General features: G+C 38.6%; 1 protein-coding gene across 4 annotated transcripts in view; it reads left to right on the plus strand.

Moving 5' to 3' along the window:
* XPNPEP1 (X-prolyl aminopeptidase 1) overlaps positions 1 to 10732 on the plus strand; it is a 69341-nt gene extending 58609 nt beyond the window's left edge. For all 4 annotated transcript variants that reach the window (XM_007479037.3, XM_007479038.3, XM_001378207.5 and 1 more), the window contains 4 exons: positions 97 to 270; positions 2098 to 2174; positions 7451 to 7549; positions 10168 to 10732. In XM_007479037.3, coding sequence (XP_007479099.1) covers positions 97 to 270; positions 2098 to 2174; positions 7451 to 7549; positions 10168 to 10296 — 479 coding nt within the window. In that variant the 3' untranslated portion in view covers positions 10297 to 10732. The remainder of the gene's footprint in view (positions 1 to 96; positions 271 to 2097; positions 2175 to 7450; positions 7550 to 10167) is intronic.
* The last annotated feature ends 4567 nt before the right edge of the window (positions 10733 to 15299 follow it).

Raw genomic sequence — 15299 nt, forward strand, 5'->3', positions numbered from 1 at the left:
CTGGATAAGTCCAGTATTCTATCCATTCTTACACATTGCCTCTCAATCATGTTGTGCCATTATGCTATAGTAAAGAGATTCTTTGTGATTTCCCAGGCCACCTCCTTGATTCCTTTGCTCGTTCAGCCTTATGGGACTCTGGCTTGGATTATCTGCATGGGACAGGTCATGGTGTGGGCTCCTTCCTGAATGTTCATGAGGGTCCTTGTGGCATCAGTTATAAAACTTTCTCTGATGAACCGCTAGAGGCAGGCATGATCGTTACTGATGGTAGGTAATGTGTGACCCTTTCCCCACAGTTTCCCTCTGTGTTAATGGTGCTTGTGGATTGCTCTGAGAATTTATGAGTAACCTGGTTTGATCAGGAGTTGGATACAGGAGGATGACCTGATAGTTGTAAACTCTAGTCACTTTCTTAGCTCTTAGAAGAGATGACTGAACCGTAGAGAATGGCACTATGATTTCTGTTTTCTCAAAAGTTTTGCCTGTGTTATCTATTTTTGAAAAAATTGACACTGAATTTTTTTCAATTACTTGTAAAAACAATATTTTACAATTGTTTTCTGATGTTTTGTGATTCAGATTCTCTCCCTTTCCCCCTCCCCCTTCTCCCTCAAGTGGCAAATCATCTGATACATGCTTATATTAGTGCTTTCATGCAATACATATTTCCATATTCCTCATGCCATGACAGAAGACACATTTCACACATACAGTAAAAAACACGTGAAGAAAATAAAGTGGAAGATGGTGTGCTTTGATCTGCAATGAGACTCCAACAATTCCTATTTTTTTGTTATGAGTCCCTTGTGATTATCTTGGGACCTTGTTTTACTGATAATAGTTTAGTCCTTCATAGCTGATGATTCTATAATATTTGTTACTGTATACAGTGTTCTTTCTGCTTGCTTCACTTTGCATCAGTTCATATAACTATGTTTTTCTGAACTTATCATATCCTATTTTTTGACATAATAGTATTCCATTGCAACTATATGCCACAGTGTTTTCAGCCATTCCCCAACTGATGACACTCCCCTCAGTTTTCATTTCTTTGCCACTACAAAAATTGCTGCTAAAAATATTTCTATATAAATAGGTCCTTTTTCCTTATCTCTGATCTCATTGCTATATAGACCCAGTAGTGGTATGGCTTGATCAAAGGGTATGTATAGTTTTATGGCCTTTTTGTCATAGTTCTGTATTACTTTCCAGAATGGTTTTATCAGTTCACAGTTCTACTAACAGTGTATTAATGTCCCAATTTTTCCATATCCCCCCTCCAACATTTATCATTTTCTTTTTGGTCCTATCGGCCAATCTTGTAGGTATGAGGAGGCATCTCAGAGTTGTTTTAATTTGCATTTCTCTAATCAATAATGATTTGGAGCACTTTTTACTATGACTGTAGTTTTAATTTCTTCCTTTGAGAACTACCCATTTATCTTCTTTGACCATTTTTCAATTGGGGAATACTTTGCATTCTTACGAATTTGACTCAGTTCTCTATATATTTGAGAAATAAAGCCTTTGTCAGAGATACTTGCTATAATTACCCCTCCGAATTTGTTGTTTCACTTTTAATCTTGGTTGCATTGGTTTTGTTTGTACTAAACCTTTTAAAATTTAATATTATCAAAGTTATCCATCTAATTTTTGTTATCTATATCTTATCATAAATTCTTCCTTTATTGATAAGACTGACAGGCAAAAATTTTGATGCTCTCCTAATTTGTTTATGGTATCAACCCTTATTTCTAGATCAAGTATACATTTTGACTTTATCTTAATGTATGGTATGAGATGTTGGTCCATGCCTAATTTCTGCCCTATTGTTTTTCAGTTTCTGCAGCAGTTTTTTTCAAATAATGAGTTCTTTGCCAATAGGCTGGATCTTTGGGTTTATCAAATACTAGGTTACCATGGTCATTAATTACTGTATGTTAATTACCTAATCTATTCCATTGATCACTACTCCATTTCTTAGCCAGTGCCAGATGACCTCAGAACTCCTAGAACAGAGTCTAAAGGTAGGATCCTAGAGGAGATTGCTGATCCTACAGATCAATACTAGCTTATTATCTTGTGTCTCTGCAGAACCTGGATATTATGAAGATGGATCTTTTGGAATCCGGATTGAGAATGTTGTACTGGTGGTTTCAACAAAGACCAAGGTGAGTTTATTTGTAAAACTCTCTTGTCTTTTCTATTCCTAGCCCCTTGAAGGTCTAAAACCTTTCATGCTATCAGAACCCTGAAGAGAGAAAGCATGTTCATTTGTGTGTTTTGGACTGGGAGTATCTTAGTCATTGAGCTTTCAGGGTTTTTTTTTTAAAATCCTTACCTTTTGTCTTATAATCAATACTGTGTATTGGTTTCAAGGCAGAAGAGTGGTAGCTGTCTTTTGAAGCATCCTTTAGATTTAATTAATTAGAGTTCTGTTAAACCTGAAATGCAATGACCACAGATATGTTTATTCCTTCTGTCCCTGTATCAGTGCCTAATTTGATAGGTAGGAGTTAGTTTTGTCTATAATACTTGCATTTTAAAGGGATTCATGTATGTTAAGGAAACCTTAATCAAAGGACTTGGTTACTCTCAGAAGTTTGATGATACTTCTGGAAAATGCCACATTGTAGGGAAGGGTCTTTACAATCCCATGTTCCTAAGTCCTGTAAAAATTAAATTTAAATCTCAAATAATAAAAATATTATATTTTATGAGGTTTATTAAATGATCATTAGAAATCAAGTAATGAAGAGGATACAAATTCAAATCACATGCCCATGGTTGGTTAGCCATTTTCAAAATCCCTACTTATCACCGTCACTGCTGATTGCTATATCATGCTCAAAAGGAGGATGTGGGAGGAGTTACAGCCAGTTAAATACTAATAATGTGATTCTGCTAATGTGGAAACACAAGAGAGATTATAGGGAATTTTGGGAAATACTAAGGACTTCTGGGGAATGAAGTCAAAGGTTTAAAATCTCCATTTATACATTTCCCCTGAGAGCCGAGGAAGACTAGTCTCTCCGATGGGTCTTGTAAACATACTAACTTTGAAATTACAATAATTTGAGCATAAGAGGAAAAGAGAACAAAACTAATAATTGACAAAAAGCCAATTAGGGGGCGGTCCCCTTCAGCATAAGAGTATCCACCCAAAACAAATGCATTTAAACCCCACACAGTTCAAATCACATCCCAAAGTTCACTTTGGATCTTCTGGTGTAGCTTGTGGTCTGTGGAGGCATCTTCATGGTGCCTTTTCCAAAGAGTTCATTTTCTGGATTTGGAGAGGTAACATGTTTCTTAACCTAAAATTACTTTCAAGAAGAATTTAAACCTTGCAGTTTAAAATAATACAATTTATACATACTCCCCTGAAGAGGGTGATTGAAAAAACATAGGGATCACTTAGGGATGCATGGCTGAAATATGAGATATATGAATCAATTGGCAAGAGAAATAAAAATATTAAAAAAATCCAAACAAAAAATAATTTCCAGATGAAATATAGACTATCAAAGTCTTATGTGTAAAAATTTCAAGTAAAGGAAAAATAAATCCATAACAGGTCCTTGAATCAGGGCCCAACCAAAGTGATTTCTATCCCACAAGTCTGTAGGATAAAATGTAGTAATATTTCACTTACCCATTTGCAGCCAAGACTATAAGAAGTTGCCGTACTATAAGAGAGAATAAAGGACTGATAGGGAAGTGTCATTGCCTGTTCTGATTTTACCTTCACTCTCAGGGATAGGGGAGCCAGAATGGCCAATTGTTAGCTACTTTCATATTTTTCAAAAGGGGTGTGGTTCAAGGAGTCCTGCATCTTAACATATGTCAAGCACCACAACATTAAGTCTCACATTAGGCTCAAGTCCTTGTGCTCTTTGGGCAGAATGTCATCAGTTTATGTAGGATTTTTTTGGTCTCTTTGACCTTGTGCTCTTTGTCACTATGCAAGTAGCTTTGTGCTTCTTTGACACTATTCAATAGCTTTCTTTGTATTCCCTTTTCCTGGAATCAGACAGAATCATGAACCAAAGTCCCCTAATATTTATCAATAAATGGCAGGTTTCCATATTCTAAAGCTTTTGGGTATGCATTAAACTTATATTGCTGCAAATTCAAAATAAGTTAAAGAAAATCTTCTCAATACTGGTGACATGTGCTTCAAATACAAATAGAGAAAAAATAAAAAACTGAAATCATATATTGTACATGTAGGAAAAAAATAAGAGTTTTAAAAATAAAAAAATATAGCTTATAATCAGTGACACACTGAGTCAGCCATGTGTGAGTACAAAATGAATTTCAGAATAAAACAGTAACACAGTAGATAATGCACATTCAAAGAAGTACCTAAGTCCTCAAAATTCACAATAGCCTAGTTAATTACAATAGCAAACAAACCGACTATCATATTTTACATGAGTCTGCTGTATGACATTTAAAGAAAATGGATACTTGTCACAAGTTTTTCAGGTGTAGCAATGTTTCAAGCTTGGCTGAGATATTTAAAAAAAATCTTTTACTGCCATCATTACAAAAATGTGGCAGAGGGTTCTAGAAAAATCAAAACCTCTATACTGTTTATGTTGGGTCTAAGAATGTCACCAAGAATCTAGAGATCATCCTGGTGAAAGGGTAAAGTGAGTTGAGGAGTTATAAATGAGAGATGCCCCTCTTTTGGGAACCATCCAGGGGTACCATGCAGTGGGATCAACTTCCCAGCTCCTTTGGTATGATACTATAATGCCCCATCAGGAGGTGGGAATTATAATTGTACTTCACTTCAGCTATTAAAATGGACCTTACCTCTTGTTACAAATAACTAAGAGGCAGTCAAAATGATCAGAGTTGAGGGAAAAAAATCTAAAATTCATGTTTGAAGACTCCTTAAAAATCAGTTTGAGATATTTAGTTCATTAAATTTACCAAAGGTTGTTATACAATTGTAACCAGTTTTTGATAAAGTCCATCCATCCTCTATGTGACAGTTTACAAAGCCAAAATGAAAAAAAAAAAGCTGATTTTTATATGGGCTTATTCAATAATATTTGTTCAGTGTAGTTATAGGGGAAAAGCAACAGAATATAACAGTAGTTAAAACCCAGTACATTAAAATGATTCAGTGTAGCAAAATAGTATTGAATGCATTAATATATGAACTTAAAACCACAAAATTAAATCTTAAACAAAACAATCAGCAAAATACAATAAAATACAGTCTTTCATAAAAAAAATGGAGTCTGGAAAAGCTTAAAATTTTTACCTCCGGACTCTTTAAATTTTCTTTTTCTATCCATTCAGATCCCCTTTGTCAGTACTGTGGGATCTCCCATAGCGAGGGAGAACATGGGTTTTAGGAATCTCAAACTGGGCATAAAGGGTTGTAGGGATTTCTTCCCTGAGTCTCAGGCAAGATAAGTAAAAGAATCAGTGCACTCAGGAATGGTAGAAACTGTTTGAAATAGGTAAGGTACTGTTCTGTCATATAGTACGCCATGCTTGTAATCAACTTCCTGTTTGGAAGAGTCTCTTCCTTCTCCTTGTTCCCTCCCCCCCGCCCCCCCAGTCCCCTGCCATGTGGAGGCTAGTTGTTGTCTAAGGAAAGAACACCCCAGTTTTTTACCATCTGCCCCAACTCCTAGCTTCTCGGTGGCAGCAATCAGCAACAGTGGTAGGTAGGGGTCCTCATCCAGTTGGAGGCTGATTTTAGGAGCAGAGCCAGAGACCAGGAGGAGGATTTCTGGAGGTTGGGGCCTGGAGCCTGGGCCCAGTTGGGCCGAATGAGTGATCAGAGTTAGGGTCTGGAGGAAGCAGTATAAGCAATGCCAGAGTCAGCAGTGAGGAATTGAGGAACTCAAACAGATGGGCAAGAGTCCTCAAACTGAAAGCATCCAGGCCTTTAGGGAGAGCAAGCAACTGGGCAAAAAGTAGGAAAAGAAAAAAGGCAGCAGTTCCAAAGAGGGTTTGAGTTCTCTTGCAGTTTGCAAGGGTGGGTGAAAAGCCTTGGCAGGAGAAATGTGGCTTAAAAAAATTATCTAGGCTATCTTTTAAAAAAATTGAGTATTTCTGGTCCCTTCTGGTCACCAACTATAAAAGTTAAATTCATATCTCAAATAATAAAAATATATTTTATGAAGTTTATTAAATGATCATTAGAAATCAAGGAATGAAGAAGATACAAATTCAAATCACATGCCCATGGTTGGTTAGCTATTTTCAAAATCCCTACTTACCACCATCACTGCTGATTGCTGTATCATGCTCAAAAGGAGGATGTGGGAGGAGTTACAGCTAGTTAAATACTGATAACGTGATTCCACTAATGAGATACAAGAGAGATTATAGGGAATTTTGGGAAATACTAAGGACTTCTGGGGAATGAAGTCAAAGGTTCAGAATCTCCATTTATACAGTCCAGGCTCATTGGGAACCCTAAAGCTCAAAGGCTATTTGAAATGTATCTACCTCTGAAGGTACTGGTACACATCCATTATCATATCAGGCACTGTACTGTGCAAAACAAGGAAAAGAGGCACTTTGCTTTAGGTGACTTGCTTTATAGATGCAACTGCAGTATCTTTTGGGGAATTAACTTTTCCTACATCCTCCTGAATCAAAGCTGAATATAGCCATTACCATGGAATGACCCCCATATTCTTTCCCTTTCCCTCTTCCACTGTCCTTTATCTTACCTTTGTGCAGTTATAAAACTATCTCGGATGTGGTGTGTTGATAATCCTTCATTTCAAAACAAGAATTTGGAATCCTGGGTCTAGAATATGAGGGTATGCTTTAGTTCAAACCTTTCATTTTATAGCTGTCAAGACTGAGTCTTAGAACTTGTAACACTGGTAGTCAGCATCAAGTGTTGGATTTGAATCTAGATATTCTTATCTCTGGAGACACTGACAAAATTGGCTAGTTGAGATTTCTCTAGGACACAAAACCAGGGTGACTCTTTGCCTAGATAGTTGTATATGGATACTCTTAAAGCAGTCTAGGGCTTTGTGGGAAGAGATCAATCAGTCAACAAACATCTTCAAATACTTTGCTTTTAATAAGGAAGAGCTTGACTTGGATTCTGGTTGAGAGAGTCATCAGCTTTTGACTGTGTGGTCCTGGGCAGGACACTTTAACTGTTCTTTCAGCCTTAGTTTACTCACCTATGAAATGAGGACAATGATAGTATCTATTATATTGGATTCTTATGAGGATCAAATGAGATCATACATATTAAGAACTTCACAAACCTGAAAACATGGGAATTGGCTGACTGCACGTTTCTTCCTGGTCATATCTACTCTGAGCTGAGCCTGCTGAGGCATTCTCATGATGTTATTTATCAGAAAGTACATCATGATAGTGGCACTCTGGCTTAAGGGATTAAAAGTTCCTGTTTCCTTCCTTCCTTCCCTCTCTCCCTCCACAGCATAACTTCAATAATCGGGGAAGCTTGACCTTTGAACCCCTGACATTGGTTCCGATACAGACCAAGATGATAGATGTGGATTCACTGACGCAGAAAGAGGTAAGGTCAAGGGCACTGGGAGTTTCTGGTAGGGATTTTTTCTCACTCTCCTATCTTCCAATTTTTAAATTGAGGGGACAAATCTTGGTTTTTATCAAGACTGAATATTTTAGGTTTTTTAGGGTCAAGAGTTTAAAGAACGTATGGTTGGAAATGGGAAGACCTGCAAATTGTATTGAGACTCACCTTGGGAAATCTTTTTTTCTCTTTAGGTCTTAGTTTCTCCCTACCAATGAGACAGTTGGACCAGATGACCTCTGTGGTCCCCAGGGTCTCCCATTTCCTTTTGTCTGCTGGGCCATTGGCAAATGGATGTTTTGGCCTCATTAGTGTCCTTGTATGTTGGATTGGCTGCCTGTGGTTTGTGAACCACAGAGAAAATGAAGTCCTGAGGATTTTTCTTGGGCTATTGACTCTCTGGTAGTCTCCTCCCATTTAGGAGGAGGACAAACTGTTAGTAGTTGTCATCATATTTGTACAGAGTGTCTGCCCACATGGTGACAAATTTGATATTCCTGTTCTGGAATGTGATTATCAAAATACCTTGTCATCTTAGCATGGGCCTGGCAGGCAGGAGAGGAATACTAGGAAAGGTGCCAGTACCTGGAGCAACACTTGAAAGATCAGATGGCATCAGATGTCATAGTAGGCAATGAGTCCAGAGTTTACAGCCTCATGTGAAGCTGGAGAAGAGTTAAGTAGGTATGAAAGGGCCAGAGTGAGGACCAGCTGGAGTCAGGACATGTAGAACCATGCAGGCTATGACAAACACTGGGTGAAAAGCTGAGCCAATAAGATGGAAACGTAGAGAGTCTAGATCCCAGGGGGGAAAGCAGAGTAGATGCTCTTGGCAAATGCTTCATCTCTATGAGATTTGTCAAGTGCACAAAACCAGGGTGACCATTTGCCTCAAAACTTGCATATGAATATTGTTAAAGCAGTATACTTCACTATAGTCAGTCTAGGGCTTCATGGGGAGAGATCAGTTGGTCATCAAGCATATGCCAGCATTGTCCTAAGTGCTATGGATACAACTACAAGCAGAAGGAAGGAAATTTTGCCTTTGAGGATCTTCCATCCTAATGAGGAAGATGATGTGAAAAGCTGAAAGGGAATAGGTTGAGATTAAAGGTACCCCCTGATAGTGAAAGGGACAGGAATAAAGACATGGTTTGACTGGAAATCCTCTTAAATGGAAATTCTGGGAGGAGTCAGAGTGGTACCACTTCCAGCCTGTGAATTCCAGGGCTGGAATGAACTTTCTAGGATGAAACTTCTGAGGCATGGTAGAGAAAGTCTTGAGAGCAGCCTAGAGAGGAAAATAAGGACATTTAGCTTTAAGAGGGGAGTATGGGTTGGAGAAAACTTGCCACAGATCACCCCCCCCCCATTGTAATGGCCTTATGTCCTTGGAAAGCTCTGTAGTGTGTCTTGGGATGGGGGCCAGAGATCCTCTCAGACCAAGAAATTTACACTATCATATAGTAGAAGGAGTTAGCCCAGAACTAACCAGAACTTTGCAGCTCTTCATGTATGACTACATTTTCCCGTTTCCCTCCTTTTCTTTCCAAGTGAGTGCAGAGTTAGGAAGGTGGAAATGAGTATTCCTGATTTAAAATAGTAGCTATGTGACTCTGGCCAAGTCACTTAAATCTGCCTTAGCTCCTCATCTGTCAAATGAACTGGAGAAGGAAATGGCAAACCACTCTAGTATCTTTGCCAAGAAAACCCCCAAAAGGGGTCATGCAGTCAAAAATGGTTAAAATAGTTTCCACACACTAGATGGGAAGTCCCTCTTTTCCTTGCTTACATGTGTGGAGAGATAGTTTGGCATTAGACTTGGAATCAGGAAGCCTTGAGCCCAAATTCTGTGCCAGAGATTACTAACAGTGTCACCCATGACAATTCACTTAATCAGTTTTCTTGTCTGTAAAATTAATAATAATTGCATTTATATAGTGCTATAAGGTTTACAAAGCATTTTGAAATATCTCATTTTCTCTCACAACTACCTTGGGAGAGAGGTATTTTTATTTCTGTTTTACAAATGGGGAAACTGAGGCATATTAGCATTGAATAACTAGCCTTGGGCATTACAACTAGTAAGTTTTTGAGGATGGCTTTGAACTAGGTCCTTCTTGACTCCAGGTTTAGTTCTGTGACCTCTGTTGCCACCTACTTGCTGCTTATGCTGCTGAATATCTGCTATATTATAATATTCTACCAATAATAATAATAATTTGCTGTCCCTCTCTCATTGGGTTGCTGGGATCAAAAGAGATAACATATGTAAATAACAATTTTTTTGTTGTTTATATGCTCATTGAAGGCAGGTGCCACAGGGGGGAGAAAGACTGTTTTACTCCCAAATTACTGACCTTGACCAGTGTGCTCTCTCCTCAATTGCTTGAATTCATCACCTTTTCTACTTTGCTACTTTTAGTTCCTTCCTTTTGTGATGGATTTATCTTTCCTTAGAGACTCTCTTCTGACTCCTGTGCCCATGATTCCCAGCTCAGAGCCTTTGCCCGTAGTAAGTGTTTAGCTGTATATTCATTGAACATAGGAATGAATAAGCTTTTATGTTTCTTCTCCCCCTCCCCCCTTTTTTTTTGCAGTGTGACTGGCTCAACAATTATCACAAAACCTGCAGGGAAGTGATTGGGAAGGAGCTGCAGAAGCAGGGGCGGCAGGAGGCCCTGGAGTGGCTCATCAGAGAAACAAACCCAATTTCCATACGGCACTAACGCCACTTGATTTTTTTTTTAATTTGCGTTTGGGAATGAAGTAAATATGGCACGTTCCTGACACCTTTCAACTTCCTCTTTCCTCCCTTTGCCCTGTTTTCTCCTATTCCAAGAAGAACTGAAAAATCTTCTTTGATAGCCACTTGGAAAAAATACTTTGGTTTTTTTTTCTTTTCTTTTTAAAAAGAAATTGTCAAGAATAAGCCAAGAGTAAAACTGCTGCACCAATGAGTTTAGGTGCCTCAAAACCAAACACATGGTCAGGGTTGCCTTCAGGAAGCCCCTGTGTGCTGGCCGGTCACCATGAAACAATCACTGTTCTTTGACAGGATCCGGTTCCAGGTTCCAGGTGCTAGCATGTTTTTCGTGATAACTGTAATGCTCATGAAGATATATTTATGATCAATGAATAAAAAAATAGCAAAGTTGTGACTAAGCTTCTGTTGTCTTCCCCCAACTCCTGTCACTGTGCCTTTTGATTCCTAATTCACAAAGACTATTTTCTGATATGGTCTTCCAAACAAAACCTCTGTGGAGAGAGACCTTGGGTAGGAAGCTGCCATGAAAGCTTAGTAGGCCAGATCAGTACCATTCACCAATTCATTTGATGCATTGTCCCTACTAGATAACATAATATTTTGACTGTTCCCTGAAGCAATCTTAGAAGAGTCTGGCTCTTGGAGCAGCTGGAGAATTTTGAAGGGGAATCATTAATAGAAGACACAATTGCTCCACATTTACTGAGCAGTAATGGTGTGGGTCCCACAGCCACTAGGATTAAATGGCAACAAATCAGATCTATGAATGACCACATGATAGTGTGGTACTAACTTGGATTAAATTACCCCAAACTACACTCAGCCTAAAGACTTTTCTCAAAGATCACCAAATCCCTTTAGCCTCCAGTGTTGCATGGAAGAAGTATAAGCCATTGATCTCTCAAAGATCCAATGTTGGATGGCCTTGTTTTAAAATTGCTCTCTCAAGTCCAGGCTTTGCAGAACAGTGGCCATTTTCTGCTTGAATGGTTAGAAGTGTATTCATTTTGCTATTTTCTGTTTCCATCCTTTCCTCCTACTCAAGGCCTTAGGCCTTCCTTGGGGACTCAGGCAATTGCCTGTGATACTCTTCAGTTTCTCCTCTCTTAGGATCTGGGAGTAGTGAGATGCAGCCGATTTCGATTTTAAACAGACCGTAACTCAAGTGTAACGGTAACTCCAATATTTGTCCACAAGGCTATTAAACCTGTCACTTCACAAGGAAGCCTTCAGAGTGAAGTTTGATTTAATTGGATCAAGCCAGGAAAACAAAAAGTGTTCAGGTGTGCTGACATTGGGAGCTTCCTGCCAGAGACCTACGTCAGCTTGGTATTTCAAGCTAAGAGAAATAAACTGGGTGAGATGGCCCCATAAAGATTGAGGACAAGAATAAAACTGTAATGTGCAGGAGCCCAGAGAGAAGATTGGGTGATAAAAACATAGCTCAAATGAGATGTTCTTTTTCAGTTTTATATAAATGATAAAAATATTTGGTCAGATGAAAGGCAAAATAGATGTAAGCACAGGTTTAGCCCAAAGGGAGGACACCTTATTCCTTATTTTCAATTTATTCTTCCAATGAAATTACATTGACAAAGCAGGGAAGTTCCAAGGAGAAGAGAGATTGATGTGGGGTCCTCACTTTGCCCCAAAGATTGAATTTATCTGAGATAATTCAGACCCTAATAATACATCCATTTAAAGTCATTGAGATTTGTGTGTATGTAGGAAATCATGCCTCCTTACATCATACATAACTACAACCACATGAAGGTTATAATCAACAATTATTGCATCACTAGTTAAGCAGTATTTCATCAAATATCAAAATTTCCCCTTCATTTGGAGCTAGTAGCAGGTGTTGGTTTGAAAAGTGGGACTGTCAGCCCAATAGTCTGGCATCTGGATGCTCCACTTCGAAAATTTTAAAAAGAAAATGAGATTGTTATCCTTAGCCAAGAGAGTGCTCTCAATTCTCATGTTCCCTGTGCTTAGCTTCTAGATCCCACAGAGGGGAGCCACTGGATAGCTTAACAAAACAAGCTGAGGTGTGATCCTTGATACTCTCCAAGCAGGAATTCTGCAATTTTTTTCTTTTTCCAACTCTTCCCAGAAATATTTGAAGTTGTGAGCATGAAGCCTGCTGAAATCTGGGATCAAGAGCTATAAAGGGCTCTAAGAAAATAAGCAAGTAAAAGAAGCCCTTGCAAAACTTTCCCTTTGAAAACGCCTAGCTTATCCTTCCATCCCACACACCACTGTCCCCCCCCCCAAAAAAAAGCCTGAAAGATTCCATGAATCAGACACAATGTTTTCCCTCATGAAGTTCTTGTCTTAAACCTAACTGTGACCTGTATTTCAAAGGACCTTCCATCTTGTAAGGGACTCCAGCTCTAGATTCACAGGAAACCAAGATCATCTTGTCATTGGACTTTCTCTCTCTCTCTCTCTCTCTCTCTCTCTCTCTCTCTCTCTCTCTCTCTCTCTCTCTCTCTCTCTTTCTCTCTCTCTCTCTCTCTCTCTCTCTCTCCCCCCCCCCTTCTCCCTTCTAGAGTGAAATTTCTATTTCTAGAAAGGGGTAGACTTAAAAATGGAGGATTAGATCATAAAATTTTAAAGATAAGATTCATGAGACCAGCAGCTGCTATATTTGATACCCCCTTTGTACTGCCCACCTCTTCTATCCCCACTCCCCCTCCAGGGCCAAGCACATAACCTTATACATGGTAAATCCTTAATCAACGTTGAATTCATGATTAGATCTCTTCAAAGGGTGACTACAAATTGATAAGTTTTTATTAATTGTTTATTATGTACCAGACACTGAGGGAAGTGATAATAGGCAGTTAAGAGGCTAAGCCTAAGGTGGTAGAGAGAGTACTAGTAGAATTTCTCCCTTAAAGGAGCTTTATTATGCCAGGTTATTTTACATTACAGGGCACAGTGCTTTTTTCTCAAACTAAAATAATTTGCATCCTGATGGATATGGTTGAGTCCATCTGACCCTATGAATTCCCTCTGTGCTAGCGAGAGTGGTTGACTGTTCCTAAATGCATCAGACTCATTTATCTGTCTTGTTACCTTGACACACAGTCTTCTCACTCCCTGGATTAGCTGGTATAGTGCTTAGAGAGCTAGTTTAGGGAAATTGGATGGAAAATTAGCCTTGAAGACATGGGTTCAAGTAATGACTGACATTCAGGCTGTGTAACAACCCCACAGTGATCTAGGAATTTAAGTTCTGTTGCAAAAAACAATTCTTGCCTTGTTTTGGTAGAGGTTTTTTTGTTTTTTTCTGATGTGGGAGATCCCTGTACCAAATAAATCACAGATTCAGTCATTATCCTCCAGTTATCTATTTACTACCCTTCCTTCAATGCTAGCACAAGTCCCCACGTCTTTCATGAAGCCTTTACCCTTGACTATTTCAGTCTAAACCGATTAATTCCTTATCTAAATTTATGCCACTTGTCAGTATCCTTTATTTGGTCCTGGATCAGATCCATTGCTATTTATTATTGCTCTTATTGCTCTTTAACCTTTCATGTATCCTCTCTACAAGAAGAGCAGAAATCATGTATCAAAATGTTTAATACAAGTGTTGTGCTTATAGGTATTTAATAAATATTTAATGAATGAATGCACATTGCTATGGAAAGTTGTGAAAAAAAAGCCAATGTAGAACCAGAAAAAGAAGATGCCCATCTTATTTTTTTCCTCCCAGTGCTAGCCATATGTTCAATAAAATCAACATTCAACATTTGCTAAGCAATTACTGTGTGTAAAACACTGTTAGGTGCTGGGAGATACAAAGTTACAGGGGGAAGACAGGTAGAGAGGGAGTTAACTAGGCATTTTAAGGTAACAAACATTAAAAAAAAAAAAGCAGTGCTTGCCTGCAAGGAACTTTTATTCATCATGAGGGATGAAACAAACTAGCTATATGATAATTTGAAAAAATGGGGAGAATGTTAACAAGGTAATTCAGACAGGCTTCTTCAGGAAATGACTTATGAATTGATTTTTGAAGGAAAAAAGAGATTCTAAAAGGGGGAAGTGAGGAGGGGATGCATCCTAGTTATGGAGCAGCTTATGTAAAAGCCTTGGGTTGCAAGATAAAGTGCCAAGTTAGGGGAAAGATGAATAGGCTATTTGGGGGGACGGAGTACTATAATTTGCAACACTGAGAAAGGCTGGAGACAGATTGTGAAGAATTTTCTCTAAATGTAATAGGGAGTCATTGAATAATTTTAAAATAAGGAAGTGACATGACTAGACATCTACACCTACATGCTTAGATTTGCAAAGAGTCCACCAGTGTTACTTGTTCTTTACTAAATGATCCAAGGGTAAGGTATTCCAAAGTAAATACTTTTCACTGAAAAATCTAATGATATGGTTGATGTTATTTTAAAACAAAGCATGATTTTTAAAAACCCTTACCTTATTGGTTCCAAGGCAGAAGAGTGGTAAGGGCTAGGCAATGAGGGTTAACTGATTTGCCCAGGATCACACAGCTGGGAAGTGTCTGAGGCCAGATTTGAACCTAGGATCTTCCATCTTCTAGGCCTGACTCTGAATCCACTGAGCTACCCAGCTGCCCCCAAAGCATGATATTTGCAAATAAAATCATGGCTGCTTTAAACTGGAAGAAAAAAGCTGAAATTCAGAAAATAACAGGTAAATATTCCCACCCTGGGCACAATGTGATGGTGCTTTCCATGCCACCCGGGAACAGGATCTTAATTTTTGGTGAGAGGGAGAATAGGTAGCAGGGAAGTCTGTGATTTCATTGGTATTGAAACATTGTTTAGTCATTTGTCTGACCCTTTCTGACCTGATGAACCATAGCATACCAATACTTTTCATGGGATTTTCTTGCAGAAATACCAGAGTTGTTTGCCATTTCCTTCTCTAGTGGATTAAGGCAAACAGAGGTGAAATGACTTGCCCAGTGTCACATAT

The sequence above is a fragment of the Monodelphis domestica genome, chromosome 1 (assembly GCF_027887165.1).
Source record: "Monodelphis domestica isolate mMonDom1 chromosome 1, mMonDom1.pri, whole genome shotgun sequence".
Lineage (NCBI taxonomy): Eukaryota > Metazoa > Chordata > Mammalia > Didelphimorphia > Didelphidae > Monodelphis > Monodelphis domestica.